This window comes from Moschus berezovskii, chromosome 19, assembly GCF_049115385.1.
Source record: "Moschus berezovskii isolate FMDL1 chromosome 19, NW_MosBer_1.0, whole genome shotgun sequence".
Taxonomy (NCBI): domain Eukaryota; kingdom Metazoa; phylum Chordata; class Mammalia; order Artiodactyla; family Moschidae; genus Moschus; species Moschus berezovskii.
In genome coordinates this window covers 54993009-55008258 of record NC_142478.1, presented here as the reverse complement: position 1 = coordinate 55008258, position 15250 = coordinate 54993009, and the positions used below count along the sequence as shown (strand labels likewise).

The 15250-nt window shown below is 47.7% G+C and overlaps 1 protein-coding gene across 2 annotated transcripts in view; it reads left to right on the top strand.

The window, feature by feature from the left end:
- DNAH10 (dynein axonemal heavy chain 10) overlaps positions 1-15250 on the top strand; it is a 156602-nt gene that overhangs the window by 116352 nt on the left and 25000 nt on the right. For both annotated transcript variants that reach the window (XM_088828117.1, XM_055404325.2), the window contains 4 exons: positions 1551-1725; positions 9580-9761; positions 11843-11979; positions 13732-13949. In XM_088828117.1, the coding sequence (XP_088684243.1) occupies positions 1551-1725; positions 9580-9761; positions 11843-11979; positions 13732-13949 (712 nt within the window). The remainder of the gene's footprint in view (positions 1-1550; positions 1726-9579; positions 9762-11842; positions 11980-13731; positions 13950-15250) is intronic.

Here is a 15250-nt window from a genome sequence, read left to right as displayed (position 1 = left end):
TATTTAACTTATATGCAGAGTACATCATGAGAAACGTCAGGCTGGATGAAACACAAGCTGGAATCAAGATTGCCAGGAGAAATATCAATAACCTCAGATATGCAGATGACACCACCCTTATGGCAGAAAGTGAAGAAGAACTAAAGAGCCTCTTGATAAAAGTGAAAGAGAAGAGTGAAAAAGTTAGCTTAAAACTGAACATTCAGAAAACAAAGATCATGGCATCCGTTCCCATCACTTCATGGCAAGTAGATAGGGAAACAGTGGAAACAGTGGCAGGCTTTATTTTGGGGGTCTCCAAAATCACTGCCGATGGTGACTGCAGCCACGAAATGAAAAGATGCTTACTCCTTGGAAGGAAAGTTATGACCAACCTAGATAGCATATTAAAAAGCGGAGACATTACTTTGGCAACAAAGGTCCGTCTAGTCAAGGCTATGGTTTTTCCAGTAGTCATGTATGGACTATAAAGAAAGCTGAGCACTGAAGAATTGATGCTTTGGAACTGTGGTATTGGAAAAGACTCTTGAGAATCCCTTGAACCGCAAGAAGATCCAACCAGTCCATCTTAAAGATCAGTCCTGAGTGTTCACTGGAAGGACTGATGTTGAAGCTGAAATTCCGATACTTTGGCCACCTGATGCGAAGAACTGACTCATTGGAAAAGACCCTGATGCTGGGAAAGACTGAAGGTGGGAGAAGGGGATGACAGAGGATGAGATGGTTGGATGGCATCACCAACTCAATGGACATGAGTTTGGGTAAACTCCGGGAGTTGGTGATGGATAGGGAGGCCTGGCGTGCTCCAGTCCATGGGGTCGCAAAGAGTCGGGTGTGACTGAGCGACTGAACTGACTGACTGAATGAACGTAGGAAAAGCTGATGAAGAGGCAGAGATCTCAGTAAGCCAGAAGAACTTCAAGGGCAGCCCTGGTGTCCTCAGCTAACAGTGGCCAAGCAGGGTTGGGGTTGTCTCATGGGATGGAGTGGGCGGGAGACATAGGTGGGCTAGTCAGGGAGGGTCAAGGTTGCAGCAGCTGTCCTGGTGTTAGGGACCCCAGGGACCATGAGGACTCTGGTCCCACTGGGAACACACAAGGCTGCCATATTGGCCAAAGCTCATTTGACCCCCTCCTCCCAGTGCCCATTTTTTTAAAAAAATTATTTTTTTAATTTATTTTTTGTTGTGCTAGATCTTTGTTGCTGCAGGCGAGCTTTCTCTAGTTGCAGGAGGTGTGAGCTACTCTTTAGTTGCGGTGTGCAGGCTTCTCATTGTGGTGTCTTCTCTTGTTGCGGAGCACAAGCTCTAGGCACCAGGGCTTCAGTAGTTGTGGTGCATGGGTTTAGTTGCTCTGTGGAGGCACATGGGATCTCAGTTCTGAACCAGGGACCGAACCTGTGTCCCCTGCGTTAGCAGGCCGATTCCTACCCACTGCGCCACCGGGGAGGTCCCAGTGCCCACCTTTGAAGGCTATGTCGCTTTGGCTCAGGAGCAGTGGTCCATCCTCCCCACCTTTAGTGGCTTCATTCCCCTCCCTCTCCCCCCACAGCGGAGGAGAAGAAGAAGCTGGCAGAGGAAAAAGCCATGGAGATAGAGGAGCAAAACAAGATTATCGCGGTGGAGAAGACAGAGGCCGAGACCGCCCTGGCTGAGGTCATGCCCATCCTGGAGGCCGCCAAGCTGGAGCTGCAGAAGCTGGACAAGTCGGATGTGACTGAGATCAGGTAACAGTTGGCCATCCCCAAGTGTGCTTGGCCAGCAGCATCAGCCCTGACAGCAATGACAACATAATCATGGCACTCAGCATTTCTGTGCTGCCCACTTTCCATGGTGGGGACTGTCATCGTCTTCATTTGGAAATGAGGGTCCTTAAGCCCAGAGAGGTGAGCTGACTTGCCCCAGTAAGTAGGTAGCCCAGCCCACTGGCCTTGAACCCTGGCTACTCACAGAAGTAGATTGGGTTCCAGAATGGGCTGGTGGGAAAGGCGGAGCCTTGTAAATCAGTCTTCTTTAGGAGAACATGATTGGGTGTCTGTCCTGAAAGGCAGGGCCCTGGATGCAGGCCAGGTGTGCCAAAGGCTGAGAGCAGATGGGAAATGCCCTCATCCATTTCTAGACACATGATGGACTTTTAGAGGTGGGAAGGGTGTTTTTTTTTTTGGCTGCTCTTGCGTGGCTTGTAGAATCTTAGCTCCCCGACCAGGGATTGAACCTAGGTCCGGGCAGTGAGAGCGCCAAACCTTAACCACTGGACTTCCAGGGAACTCCCAGGAGAGTGAGTCTTTATTGTGGCCCCCAGCCATTCTGCAAACCAGTGTGTCAAATGACTCCAACCCCTGCAGCCAGAGGGCTCATTTGCTGTCCAGAAGCGGGGCCTGGTATGGTGTTTCCTTCCTTCCCACCATGGGGCACTGTTTCCTTAGGGTACTTAGTGGATCTCAGCGGTAAGTTTGGCAGCGCCAGTGAAGCCAGGAAGAAACCGCGTCCTGCCTGCCCCACGCCTATTCCCTGTCTTCGTGCTGGGCCCCGCTCATGTGTCCCTCTGTTAGGAGCCTCAGCTGTCTCCTCTCCTTACTCACCATCACGTCCTCATTTTCAGGAGGGGCGTTGCCCTTCTGGCTGCACAATCGGTGAGAGAGACTCCTGTTTCCAGGCTGGAAGCTGACCTGTGTTTCGTGTGCCTGGTGGGACGGTGCTGCTTCTCTGAACTCCTCTCTTTCCCTAAGGGCCGCATGGTGGCCCTTGTCCAAGGCCGTGCTCCGGTTGTTGGCTCTTGCCTGGAAAATCCCATGGACAGAGAGAGGAGCCTGGCAGGCTACAGTCCATGTGAAACACGTGGATTCAAAGAGAACATTCAGCTTGTTCCAGAGCAAGAAGCCCAAGTGACTCCTGGGCGGGGGGTGGGGTCATCTGGAGATGCTGCTGCTGTTAGCAAGAGATCCTGATTTCAGAGGTTTGCAGTGTGATTGCAACGAAGGTATATGGATGAATGTTTTATAATTCTGTTTATTTAATTTTGGTTATGCTGGGTCTTTGTTGCTGCACGTGGGCTTTCTCTATTTGCGGCAAGCGGGGGCCACTCTCTAGCTGTGGTATGCAGGCTTCTCATTGCCATGGCTTCTCTTGTTGTGGAGCACGGGCTCTACGGCAAGCAGGCTTCAGTCGTTGCGACACATGGGCTCAGCAGTTGCAGCTCCTGGTCTCTGGAGTACAGGCTCAATAGTTGTGGTGCATGGGCTTAGTTCCTCTGTGACATGTGGGGTCTTCCTGGACCAGGGATTGGACCCACGGCTCCTGTATTAGCTGATGGATTCTTTAACCACTGAGCCACCTAGGCAGCTCCAGGATGGCTGTTCTAAAACTGCAGTAGCATGTGTTGGAAGTTTAGACTGAGTTGTGAGAGAGACCATGAATATGTGCATTTTCAAGGGAAACATCCAACCACTGGTTCTATGGATTTGGGTCTCTGCTCTGCCTGGTGGCGCCGATGGTAAAGAATCTGCCTCCCAATGCAGGAGACAGGTTTGCTGCCTGGGTTGGGGAGATCCCCTGGAGAAGAAAATGGCAACCCACTCCAGTATTCTTGCCTGGGAAATCCCATGGACAGAGGAGTCTGGCGGGGTCCAAAGAGCTTCAGGGCTTTCCTGATAGCTTAAGGGGGCTTCCCTGGTGGCTCAGAGGTTAAGGCATCTGCCTCCAATGCGGGAGACCCGGGTTCGATCCCTGGGTCGGGAAGATCCCCTGGAGAAGGAAACGGTAACCCACTCCAGTATTCTTGCCTGGAGAATCCCATGGACGGAGAAGCCTGGAAGGCTACAGTCCACAGGGTCGCAAAGAGTCAGACACGACTGAGCGACGGAACGGAACGGAAAGAGTTGGATACAACTTAGTGACTAAACATCAACAACAACAACAACAACTCAGGTCAGCAGCATAAAAACATTCTGAGAACAGAATTGGGAAGGATCTTTGAGGGGGATTTGTCTGGAAGGAGGAGAAGGTTGTGAATCCCCTCAACAATCCAAGGGGCTGGTGAGAGGGGGTTTCCATGGGACCACATGGAGAGCTTGATATGTGTCCCCTGTGATTAGACAGGGTGCCTGTATCAACCCTGAGATAGTAAAAGCGGCCTATGGCCTAAAAGGAGTAATTTTTAAAAATGTAGTTATTGGAACAGGTGATATGTTCACGCATGGCTTTGCTTCTTCCCAGCTGTGTGACCTTTGGCAAGTCACCTAACCTCTCTGTGCTGGGGTTTCCTCATTTGTAAAATGCAGATGATAATCACTGTCCCCACAGCCTCAGGGTGGTTGAAAGTGAAAGTGAAAGTCGCTCAGAGTCTGACTCTGCGACTTCCAGGCCAGAATACTGGAGTGGGTAGCCTTTCCCTTCTTCAGGGAATCTTCCCAAAACAGGGGTCAAACCCAGGTCTCCCACATTACGGGCAGATTCTTTACCAGATGAGACACAGGGGAAGCCCAAGAATACTGAAGTGGGTAGCCTATCCCTTCTCCAGAGGATCTTCCTGACCCAGGAATCGAACTGGGGTCTCCTGCATTGCAGGCAGATTCTTTACCAACTGAGCTATCAGGAAAGCCCTGAAGCTCAGGGTAGATACTGTGAGGGTCCAGTAAGCTATTATGTAAAGATCTCTCAGAACTGGTTTGAGCATGGGGTCAGTGCCACATATACATCAGCTAGGTCCTGGTTCTAACATCAAAATAACGTGTCATGAAAAGCCCCCTCTGACCTTCTCCTCATCAGCTTAGTTCCCCTCCCCCTACAGGATAGAGAACCATGGTATGATTATGTATATCTCATATCAGTTCAGTTCAGTCGCTCAGTCGTGTCCGACTCTCCGCGACCCCATGAATTACAGCACGCCAGGCCTCCCTGTCCATCACCAACTCCCGGAGTACACTCAAACTCATGTCCACAGAGTCGGTGATGCCATCCAGCCATCTCATTCTCCGTCGTCCCCTTCTCCTCCCGCCCCCAACCTTTCCCAGCATCAGAGTCTTTTCCAGTGAGTCAACTCGTCGCATGAGGTGGCCAAAGTATTGCAGTTTCAGCTTCAGCATCAGTCCCTCCAATGAACATCCAGGATTGATCTCCTTTAGAATGGACTGGTTGGATCTCTTTGCAGTATAAGGGACTCTCAAGAGTCTTCTCCAACACCACAGTTCAAAAGCATCGATTCTTCGGCGATCAGCTTACATTTCCCATATATCCATCCAGAGAGGTGTTCTTTTTTTTTTTTTTTTGGCCACATCCCATGATATGCAGGATTGAACCTATGCCCCCTGCAGTGGAAGCTTGGAACCCTAACCAACAGGACTGCTAGGGAAGTCCCATCCAGAGAGTTTTTGTGTGTGCTCAAGGCAACCAGGTGTACCAGTGTCTCTTCAGTTCCTGACGTTGGACTCTAAGGGTTGTAGAACAAGGGATACCCACATATTCTCTTTTCTTTCTTTTTAAAATATAATTGGTAATACACATCACTTTCTGCATCTTGGCTTTTTCCATTAACAAGACACTTTGATGATCTTTTGTCTGTTGATGTATGAGAACCTCATTACTTAACAATAACCCAAATGTACTATCATTTATTTAATCAGCCCCAATTTATGAATTTTTACCTTATTTCCAGTTTTTTTGCCTTTCCAAACAATGTGGCAAAGAATGATGCTTACTTCACTGTGCCCGGGTCCACTGGAAGGATGCATTTTCAGAGGTGGAATTGCTGGGTGCAAAGTTGTGTGTGTGTTTGTGAGTGCATGCTCTGTCAGTCGCTCAGTCATATCCGACTCTTTGCAGCCCCATGAACTGTAGCCCTCCAGGCTCCTGTGTCCCTGGGCTTATCCCAGACAAGAATGCTGGAGAGGGTTGCCATTTCCTCCTCCGGGTTGATGTCTACAGCTGTTGCTTGATGCGCTCCATAGTTGTGGAACCGATTTGTACTCCCACTGGCAGTATATGCAAGTGCCTGCTTTTTCATGGCCTCACCAACAGAGGGCACTACTAAACACTTGGAGTTTTGATTATTTATAGATGGGCTTTCCTGGTGGCTCAGAGGTTAAAGTGTCTGCCCGCAATGCGGGAGACCTGGGTTTGATCCCTGGGTTGGGAAGATCCCCTGGAGAAGGAAATAGTAACCCATTCCAGTATTCTTGGGCTGCAGCCCATGGGGTCCCAAAGAGCTGGACACGACTGAGCAACTTCACTCACTCAATGATACTTGTGTAGTTCTAATGTGCATCTCCCTTATGATGAGAGAAGTTCCCTTTTTTTTTATTATGTGAAAAATGTGTGTGAGAGTCTGTGTAGTTCGTTTTCTGTGAACTGTTTATGTGCTTTGCCTGTTGTTGAATTGTTTTTGTTGCTGTTGCTTTTTTTTTTTTTTTGCTTCCCTTACCCTTTCCAGGGGCTTTTTATATTAATAGTGAGATTAGCTTTTTATGTGTGATGTGAGTTGCGAGTAATTTTCCCAGTTTGTCATCAGCCAGTTGACTTTAAAAACAAAATTGTGTTTGATGTGGATCATTTTTAAAGTCTTTATTGAATTCGTTACAATATTGCTTCTGTTTTCTGTTTTGGTTTCTTGGCCAAGAGGCATGTGGGCTCTAAGCCCCCTGACTGTAGGGGTCAAACCCCCACCTCCTGCATTGGGAGGCAAAGTCTTAACCACTGGTCCACCAGAGACATCTCAGCCATTTGACTTTGTTTAGGTGGTTTGTGTGTGTGTTTGTGTTTGCTGTGAAACAAATAAATTTTTATTTTTATTAGGCAGATTTTGGCGATATTTTATTTTGTGGCTTTTTGCTATGACCTCATATTTAAAAGGCCTTGCAACTGGAAGACTGTAATCTCCCCGTGGTTTCTTCCTATACTTTTATAGTTTAATTGTTTACCTTTAAATCTTTGATCTCTTTGGGATTTTTTCCTGGGATTTAATAAGTTTGGATCCAGATGACTACAATCTGGCTTTGTTTAGGCCATTTAGATGTTAAGGGTGATGAGCCAGCACTTAGGGCTTGACGATTCCCTAATCCTTTAATTCTTTAAATAGCACTTCCTCTCTATAATGCTCAATCCCCTTTGCAGAAACCATTAGATGTTAAGGCAGGGAGATTAAGAGTAATGAAGATTAGTAGTGGATGTTTCTCCGGAGTATAAAAGGCTCCCTTTGTTCCTGGCCTGTGACTTTGCTTTTCTTCCTTTTCTTCGTTCAGTACCATCGGGTGCCTACTGCCTGCCCACCCTGTGCTGGCGTGGGGGCTGAGAGACAGTGAGCCAGCCTGGGCGGTCTTTACCTCATGGAACCCACAGTCTGGGGGAGGCACGAGTGTGCACTTGGGAATCGCGTGAATAATAAAATTACCCAGGAAGAGGTCAGGGAGGCGGGGTTTGGGTTGCTATGACTTTGGATAATGGGGCACCCGATCTAGTCTGGGGGGTGAGTAGTCAGGGAAGGTGAACCCCAGGAAGTGATATTTAAACGGGACATGGGATAGAGGCTAGAGGGGCTGGAAGGAGTGTAGATTGAGGGAAAAGCAAAGACAGTGTCTGGGGTGGAGTGAAGGGAGGTGGGGAATAAAGCTTGTAATTGGTGTTCTCCTCCATCTGTCTGTCTGTCTCTCCCTGAGTTTCTTTCTTTCTTTGTTAAAAAGACTGATTTATTTCCTGGCTGTGCTGGGTCTTCCTTGGTGCACTCGGGCTTTCTCTAGTTGAGGTGAGCAGGGGCTACTCTTTGTTATCGTGTGTGGGCTTCTCATTGCAGTGACTTCTCTTGTTGTGGAGCACGGGCTCCAGGGCGTGTGGGCTCAGTAGTTGCGGCTCTGGGGCTCAGTTGCTCTGAGGCACGTGGGATCTTCCCAGACCAGGGATCGAACTGGTGTCCCTTGCAATACAAGGTGGATTCTTAACCACTGAACCATCAGGGAAGCCCACCCTGAATTTCTGTTGTGGTAGAAGAAAGGAGTCAGATGAATCAGAAACACTTTCATTTCTCAGACTTGTGATCTTACTTTTTTCCCTATTTTTATACCATTTTATATAACTCATAAAACAGTGTTTGGTAACCTTACTATTGCAAACTCCTTGGTTATCTGGCACCACAACACCATGTTCTGGATAAATGAGGTTCCTGGAACCGGTTCATAAACTGATCCCCGAGAGCTTCCCTTTCATAGACTCAAAGGCTTTGGGGGCTCCAAGTTTCCGGTTCCGCTTCCCCACTTTACAGATGAGAAAGCTGAGAACCTGGGACCAGTCCAAATGGCTCAGCACGCTGCCCCGAGGCTCTTTCCCACTTGTGTCTGAAAACATCTCACTGACCCCCTCCTGCTCGGATTATTCAGAGAGCAGTGGCTTGGCCTGGTCTTCATCAGCCCCGAAGGGAACCTTTTAAAAACAGTTGACAGCATCCCCGCTGTTGTAAGCGCCTAACGCCGCATAATTGAGCCTTTCCCTGGTGACTCAGGTCCATTACTTTAATGGTCGGGTTTTGTGCTGGAGCATTGCTCTGGCTTGTCCCTGTGCTGTGAGGGTGAGTGGGTGGGGGGCAGGCGGGGTGGGGGTATGGCTGCCAGGTTCAGAGTCTCCACACTACTGTGTGGCTCAGATTGTTCTTTCTCTGTTTCTCCCTCCACACTGGCCCTCCCTGCCTCCCTCCTCTGGGGCCTTCTGGCCTCTCCCCAGGCTACTCCTTGCCCTTCTTGGGGGTGGGGTGAGGCTCTTCATTTTCCAAATCCTTTCCTTTCCTTTTTCTTCATCATTTTCCTTCTGATTCTGTCTCTCTCCACGGTTTAGGTGCCTGCGCGCCTCGTGTGACGTGTAGAGACATGGCCGGGCAGCAGGCAGCCAAGCGGGGCCCCCTGGGCACCAGCAATGTGCCACTTGTTCCTTCTCGGGTCTTCGCGCTGCCGATGCTGCCTTGCATTCTCCTGATCCTTTTAGATTTCCCGTTCGCTGGAGGGTGGAGGGTGCTGGACCTGTAAGTGATGGTCTAGCTTTGTCAGAGCAGCTGAGTGATGGTCTAGCTTTGTCAAAGCCAGATAACAATTTCCACAGCCTGAAGGAGCCCAGGGTGCAGGGACCTCAGACTCCACGGGCTATGTAGACACAGGCAGGCCATCCAAGCACTGGAACCCCATTTCTTCATCTGGTAAATGGAAAATAGGTTGATGATGATCATGACAATAATGACGCTACCACTTAGAGTCTGAGGAGTCACCCCAGGGTGTAATTAAAAGCACAGATTCTCAGGCTCCACCCTGCCCTGCCGATTCAGGGGTAGCCTGGGTTTGCACTAAATGATGCCCTGCTGTGTTCCTGGTGCCCGGTCTGAATCTAGGACTATGAACTGGCACCTGATGAAGGAGACTGAGTCCAGGCCTTGGAAAAACTCATCCCCAGGAGCCCAAGTTGGTGTTGGGATGTGGTCCCCTTTGCCTCCACGCAGTATTACCTCCAAGAGACGGTTCTGGGTTGAGCCATTTTTTTCTGGAATCTTCCTTTGGGCCAAATCCTGGCCACATCCTGCGTCTGATCCTCATATGTGTCTGTTTCTCCCCCAGGTCCTTTGCTAAGCCCCCGAAGCAGGTGCAGACGGTCTGTGAGTGCATCCTCATCATGAAAGGCTACAAAGAACTCAACTGGAAAACCGCCAAGGGCATGATGTCCGACCCCAACTTCTTGAGGTCTCTGATGGAAATCGACTTTGATTCCATTACCCAGAGCCAAGTTAAGAACATCAGAGGTGAGCACAGATGGACGGAGGCGACAGCCAGGCTGGTTCTCAACCTGGCGGTTCAGTCTTTGGGGCAGGGAGGGAGGGAGAGGAGGGGGCTTGTAGCAGGTACACCTCCCATGGTGGCCAAATGGTGTTGCTGTGGCTGTGCCTATGGAAGAACAGGAAGGATTGTCCCTAGAGGAAGATGGCGGCATAGTTGCATGAAACAGAGGGTGGTGGCTGGGTGGGCAGTGGCAGCGGATGCCCCATGAATGTGTAATTCAGCAATAGCTCTAGTTCTCCCTAGCAGGAAACACAGCTGTCTTCCGGAGTCCACTCTACCTTGTCTTCTTTGCGTCTTATCTGATGGGCATAGTGGTGCCAAGAATCGGTCTAATGGGCAAAGGTCTGGCATAGACATTTCTCCAAAAAAGATAGACAGATGGCCAAAAGGCACATGAAACTATGCTTAATGCTGGTCACTAGGAAAATGCACATCAAACCACAATGAGGTAGCATTCAGATCCACTCGGATGGTGTAATTTAAACAAAACCACACAAAACAACAAGTGTTGGGGAGGATGTGGAGAACTTGCAACGCTTTTACGCTGTTGGCAGAAACGTAAAATCATGTGGAAAACAGTTTGGCAGTTCCTCAGAAGGTTAATCATAGAATTACCATGTGTTCCAACCAACCATTTCACTCCTATGTGTATACCCAAAGGAGTAGAAAATACATATTCAAACAAAAGTTTATATGCAATGTCCCTGACAGCATTATGGACAATAGCCGAAAGGTGGAGACAACCCTCGTGTCTATCAGCAGATGAATGGATAACAAGAACAAACATATCCACACAGTGGAATATTATTCGGTCATAAAAGGAGTAAGCCTCATTTCTGTTTTAGCTGCCGAGTGAAAGAAGTCAGGCACAAAAGATCACATATTATAACTCCATTTATATGAAATATCCATAGGTGAATCCATAGGGACAGAAAGCAGATCAATGCTTACCAGTGTCTGGGGAGGGGAAATGGGTTGTGCTTGCTGAATAGCTGGGAAGTTTCCCTTTGAGATGATGAGAATGTCTTGCAGCTAGGTGGAGATAAGGCCTGCAGAATCTTGTGAATCTACTAAATGCCACTGACATGTATACACTTTAACATGGTTCATTTTATGTTTTGTGAATTTCAGCTCAATTAGGCAAAAGGGTTGTTCAGGGGCAGAAAAAAAAAGAACTAGTCTAACCTTGGGCCTCTTGCCTGTATGAAGTCTTCTGCAGGTCCCTGGGGTGTGGGCGAGGAGGACGAGCCAGCACCACCCACCCCATTCCCTTCTTTTCAGTTACAGAAGCCACACAGTTCCTGCTAAGCCTGACTCCTGATCTGCCCCCAGGGCTTAGCCAGTGGGAATGATACAAGTTCATTGTGTCACTGTTTATCAGTGGCTTATTCAGAACTTTATCATCAGTGCATTTTATCAGCCACTTTAAAACACAACTAATTAAAACTGGAAGGATAACAACTACAGAAACCCAGTTCAGTTCAGTTCAGTCGCTCAGTCGTGTCTGCCTCTTTGCGACCCCATGAATCACAGCACACCAGGCCTCCCCGTCCATCACCAACTCCCAGAGTTCACTCAAACTCATGTCCATCGAGTCGGTAACCCAAGGGGCTCTCTTTAGCCAGTCCTTGGATGGGTTTCCATTTAGGTGAATTTGCTTCCAGAGTGAGGGGGCAGGTGGAGGTGATGTTGCCCCCATAATGACAGTTAAATGAACCCCAGTTAACTGCCAGCTCTGAGCCACTTTGGTGCCCAGTTGGGAGTCCTCACTGATGCCTTGGGTCTCCAGGGCCTGTGTCATAGGGTGTCCTGGGTGGCAGTAACCTGTGCCCCTTACTCACATCTTAAACATCGTCTCACAAAGAACTCATTTAAGGTTGGATCCACCTGTTATCTGTGGGAGAGCTGTCCGATCCCTCTCACAGGATTACTGGGAGAAAGGAACTAGTTACACTTGCTTTGTTCATAGGTAGCTTATTTCTCTTTTTATTTTCCTGAGACAAAGCTCATTGCTCATTGAGATCATTGCATCTTTGACCTTTAGGCCTCTTGAAGACCCTCAATACCACGACCGAGGAAATGGAAGCCGTGAGCAAGGCAGGCTTGGGGATGCTGAAGTTTGTTGAAGCTGTGATGGGCTACTGTGATGTTTTTAAAGAAATCAAGCCCAAAAGAGACAAGGTACTGCCCATCTGTAAGCCCTGCTCACTTCTGCTAAGAGATCATTTTGGAGTCAGAATGAATGTGTCCACAGCTTTACTGGAAAATTTCTGGCAAGCTTCTCATTTTAAACCATATAAACATTTTCCCCCAAGTACATACAGCTCTCATTTAGATGTAATGTGAACTGACAGAGCCAAAGGCTAAAAGATTTTTTTTAACTTTTAATTTTATATTGGAGTGTAGCTGATTAACAATGTTGTGATAGTTTCAGGTGGACAGCGAAGGGATTCAGCCATACATGTACATGTATCCATTCTCCCCCAGACTTCTCTCCCATATAACATTGTGAAAGATTATTGAATAAAAGAGGGTAAAAATCATTCTCCAGGGAGGGCTAATGCAGGGTTTCCCATCCTTGGCACTATTGTCATTTTGGATTGAACCCTTTTTTGTTCTGTGGAGCTGTCCTGGGCATTGTAGGATGTTGAACAGCATCCCTGGCCTCTACCTTCTAGATGCCCCCAAGTTTCAACTAGCAGAAATGTCTCCAGACATTGCCATGTGTCCCTTTGGGGAGGCAAAATAAGTCCCTGTTGAGAACCACTGGGTCAAAGTAACATACAGAGGACACAACACAGAGAGAATTGTATAAGGTTGGTTCCATCATTTTGAGATGTGTTTGTATTTGTTTATTTTTGGCTGTGTAGGATATTAGTTGTGGTATGCAGGCTTATCTCTGATTGTGGCTCAGTGATGGCAGCACTCCAGCTTAGGTGCCCCAAGGCATGTGGGATCTTAGTTACCCTACCAGGGATCGAACCCATGCCCCCTGCATTGGATTCTTAACCACGGAACCACCAGGGAATGCCCGAGACATATTTTGACATTGCTTTTTAACTCAGGATTTTGTCACTCAGAAAACTTAGAACCCATAATAGGACTGGTAGTATTTTCAATGCAGGGCTTCACTGGTGGCTCAGTGGTAAAGAATTCGCCTGCAATGAAGGAGATGCCGGAGGTGAAGCTTCGATCCCTGAGTCAGGATGATCCCCTGGAGGAGGAAATGGCAACCCACTCCAGTCTTCTTGATGGGAAAATCCCATGGACAGAGGAGCCTGGTGGGCTACAGTCTACTGCGGTCACAAGAGTTGGATACGATTGATGTTACTGAACACACACACACAAACACACACACAATCTTCAATGCATTTTTTTGAGTTTTGGACTTAGATTCACAGGGTCCTCTTACTGGGATCTTAAATCACATGAAAATTAAGTTGTCTGCTAACTCAGTACAGGACATCTTTTTTCGAATGGGATGTGTGATTTTTGCATTAAACCATTGAAAAGGTTCCTAAGAGGAGAAGCCACGTGCCTTGCTGTGGGTGGCCCCAGAGGATAGGGACAATGATAGAAATGCAGGTGGAGGAATTCCCTGGCAGTTCAGTGGTTAAGACTCAGTGCTTTCACTGCCATGGGCCTGGGTTCATTTCCTGGTCGGGGAACTAAGAACCCACAAGCTGCATCCGTTCCGTTCAGTTGCTCAGTCGTGTCCGACTCTTTGCGACCCCATGGACTGTAGCCTACCAGGCTTCTCCGTCCATGGGATTCTCCAGGCAAGAATACTGGAGTGGGTTACCATTTCCTTCTCCAACAATGGCATGGCCAAAAAAAAAAAAAGCAGATGGACATAAGCCAGGTGTGAGACTGTCTTATCCACACCTCATGACTGTCCTTTTGCCCACTATTTTGGAAATTGTCTTCACTTAGGTGGCCAGGCTGGAGCGGAATTTCTACCTTACCAAACGTGAGCTGGAGAAGATCCAGAATGAGCTGGCAGCGATCCAGAGGGAACTGGAAGCTCTGGGGGCCAAATATGAGGCAGCCATACTGGAGAAGCAGAAGCTACAAGAGGAAGCCGAGATCATGGAGAGACGGTTGATCGCAGCTGACAAGCTCATCTCGGGGTTGGGCTCGGAGAATGTCAGGTCAGCCTGAGTAATGGGCCCTCCTGCTAAGTGGCTCTAAGCCACACTTTGAGGGGATTTTAAAAAAAATTAATATTTATTTGTTTGTTTCTTGGTTGCACTGGGTCTTAGTTGTGGTATGTGGGATCCAATTCCCTGACCAGGGATCGACCCAAGGCCCCCTGCATTGCAAGCACGGAGTCTTAACCACTGGACCACCAGGGAAAGTCTGAAAACTCTGTGGTTTGTGAGTGAACATTAGCAACAGAATTTCTTTCCATATGGAATCTTTATTCCACACTGCATTCTGAGCTGAAAACCATGTGAAAAAGTTCTGATCTTACTATTATCATGTCTAAGGTGGATAATGCCTATTTTATAGATTCTTTTTTTTTAATTAAGAATTTTTGATGTTTAAAGTCTTGATTGAATTTGTTACAATATTGCTTCTATTTTATGTTTTGGTATTTTGGCCATGAGGCATGTGGGATCCTTGTTCCCTGACCAGGGATTGAACACCCTTGAAAGTCAAAGTTTTAACCACTGCACCACCAGGGAAGTCTCCTCTATATATATATATCTTCTTTTAAAATTAGGTCTCTAGTGTTATTTACTGAATGACTGTTAAGGAGAGGCAGCGGTGGAGACAGGGAGAAACTAGTGCCCTGGAGCCTGGGAATGTTTGTTTCTTTGTTAAATTTTAATTGGAGGCTAATTACTTTACAATATTGTAGTGGTTTTTGCCATACATTGACATGAATCAACCATGGGTGTACATGTGTTCCCCATCCTGAACCCCCCTCCCACCTCCCTCCCCATCCCATCCCTCAGGGTCATCCCAGTGCACCAGCCCTGAGCACCCAGCCTCATGCATTGAACCTGGACTGGTGATCTGTTTCACATATGATAATATACATGTTTCAGTGCTATTCTCTCAAATCATCCCAACCTCGTCTTCTCCCACAGAGTCCAAAAGACTGTTCTATACATCTGTGTCTCTTTTGCTGTCTCGCATATAGGGTCATTGTTACCATCTTTCTAAATTCCATGTATATGCATTAGTATACTGTATTGGTATTTTACTTTCTGACTTACTTCACTCTGTATAATAGGCTCCAGTTTCATCCACCTCATTAGTACTGATTAAAATATATTCTTTTTAATGGCTGAGTAATATTCCACTGTGTATATGTACCACCGTTTTCTTATCCATTCGTCTGCCAATAGACACCCAGGTTGCTTCCATGTTCTGGCTATTGTAAACAGTGCTGTGATGAACATTGGGGTACACATGTCTCTTTCACTTCTGGTTTCCTCTGTGT